At 39.1% G+C, this 2,258-nt stretch overlaps 1 protein-coding gene across 1 annotated transcript; it reads left to right on the forward strand.

The window, feature by feature from the left end:
• LOC136759886 (trace amine-associated receptor 13c-like) lies at window positions 1-921 on the forward strand. Its single transcript, XM_066714997.1, has one exon. It carries the CDS (start codon window positions 1-3, stop codon window positions 919-921), a length of 921 nt encoding a protein of 306 aa, XP_066571094.1.
• Window positions 922-2,258: the final 1,337 nt, after the last annotated feature.

The raw sequence follows: 2,258 nt of genomic DNA on the forward strand, positions 1-2,258 counted from the left end.
ATGTATATTTCTGCAGCAGCAGTGGTGATGCTGACTGTGTGTGGAAACCTGATGGTGATCATTTCTATCTCTCACTTCAAGCAGCTCCACACACCAACCAACCTGCTCCTGCTCTCCCTGGCTGTGGCAGACCTTCTAGTAGGAGTGACTGTGATGCCTTTTTCTTTAATCGTATTGATAGAAACCTGTTGGTATTTTGGAGACACATTTTGTTTAATTTATAACACTTTAGGCTATGGTTTATGCTCTGTTTCAGTGTTTAATGTTGCTTGTATAGCTATTGATCGCTATTTTGCTGTGTGTGACCCGTTACTTTATTCTACCAAAATAACTTTAAATATAACATGGTCAGTCATACTGCTTAATTGGTTGTTATCACATATATACAGTTTAACATTAATTTACTTTGGTGGAAATATTGGTACTCAAGATATGAACAATTGTGTTGGAAACTGTTTACTTATAGTAAATGAAAGCTGGCGAATTATTGATCTAGTTCTTGCATTTGTTCTGCCTTGTTCTGCAATGATAATATTATATGTTAATATTTTCATAGTAGCCAGAAAACATAGAAAGGAAATCAGCACTACTGAACAAGTAAGATCTACAAACCAGACAAAAAGTACAGTTCCTAAAAAATCTAAAAGAAAAGCTGCCACAACTCTGGGCATTACAGTAGGTGTCTTTCTCCTATGTTTGGTTCCATGGTATATTTACACTCTGATTGATGACAGTCTGAACATTTCTTCTTCATTTGCAAATAATTTTCTGAGTTGGCTGTTTTATTTAAATTCTTCCATCAATCCTATAATTTATGCTTTTTTTTACCCTTGGTTTCAGAAGTCTGTGAAACTGATTGTGACACTTAGGATATGTCACCCAGCATCCTCTTTGATCAACCTGTTTCAAGAAAAGCTGTAAATGTATAATGTTGCTGGTAGCTGGAAATTGCAACTTAATGAGAATAATTAAAATACAGTATATCTGAAGTTTCTTGAGTCAAGTATGTCTGTAACCTCATTCTCATCTTCAGCTACTGTCGATCAATTTTTCAGTGAGACATATCTGTATTTGTATGTATGTGTGTATGTACACACAGTACTGTGCAAAAGTTTTAGGCGGGTGTGAAAAAATGTCGTAAAGTAAGAATGCTTTCAAAAATATACATGTTAATAGATTATATTTATGAATTAACTAAATGCAAAGTGAGTGAACAGAAGAAAAATCTACAACAAATCACTATTTGGTGTGACCACCGTTTGCCTTCAAAACAGCATCAATTCTTCTAGGTACACTTGCACACAGTTTTTGAAGGAACTCGGTAGGTATCTTGGAGAACTAACCACAGTTCTTCCGTGGATTTTGGCAGCCTCAGTTGCTTCTCTCTCTTCATGTAATCTCAGACAGACTTGATGATGTTGAGATCAGGGCTCTGTGGGGGCCATACCATCACTTCCAGGACTCCTTGTTCTTCTTTACGTTGATAGTTCTTAATGACTTTCACTGTATGTTTGGTGTCATTGTCATGCTGCAGAATAAATTCGGGAACAATCAGATGCCTCCCTGATGGTATTGCATGATGGATAAGTATCTGCCTGTACTTCTCAGAATTGAGGAGACCATTCATTCTGACCAAATCCCCAAATCCATTTACAGAAATGTTGGCCAAAACTTTCAAGGAACCTCCACAATGCTTTACTGTTGCTTGCAGACATTCATTTTGTACTGCTCTCCAGCCCTTCGGCGAACAAACTGCCTTCTGCTACAGCCAAATATTTCAAATTTTGACTCATCAGTCCAGAGCACCTGCTGCCATCCATTTTTCTGCACCCCAGTTCCTGTATTTTCATGCATAGTTGAGCCGCTTGGCCTTGTTGCCATGTCAGAAGTATGGCTTTTGGCTGCAAGTCTTCCATGAAGGCCACTTCTGACCAGACTTCTCTGGAAAGTAGATGGGTGTACCAGGGTCCCACTGTTTTCTGCCAATTCTGAGCTGATGGCACTGCTGGACATCTTCCAATTGTGAAGGGAATTAAGCATGATGTGTGGCTGCAGTAAGTTTCCTTGGCCAACCACTGCATCTACGGTCCTTAACGTTGCCTGTTTCTTTGTGCTTCTTCAAAAGAGCTTGGACAGCACATCTGGAAACCCCTGACTGCCTTGACATTTTTGCCTGGGAGAGTTTGTCTGTTCCTCACCCAGTTCTATTCCTCCTATACAGCTGTTTCTGTTTCAGTTAATGATTGTGTTTCAACCTG

This window comes from Amia ocellicauda, chromosome 1 (assembly GCF_036373705.1).
Source record: "Amia ocellicauda isolate fAmiCal2 chromosome 1, fAmiCal2.hap1, whole genome shotgun sequence".
NCBI lineage: Eukaryota > Metazoa > Chordata > Actinopteri > Amiiformes > Amiidae > Amia > Amia ocellicauda.

Excerpts from the sequence above, each read along its gene's own strand:
- LOC136759886 (XM_066714997.1), top strand. The coding sequence starts at position 1 with ATGTATATTTCTGCAGCAGCAGTGGTGATGCTGACTGTGTGTGGAAAC.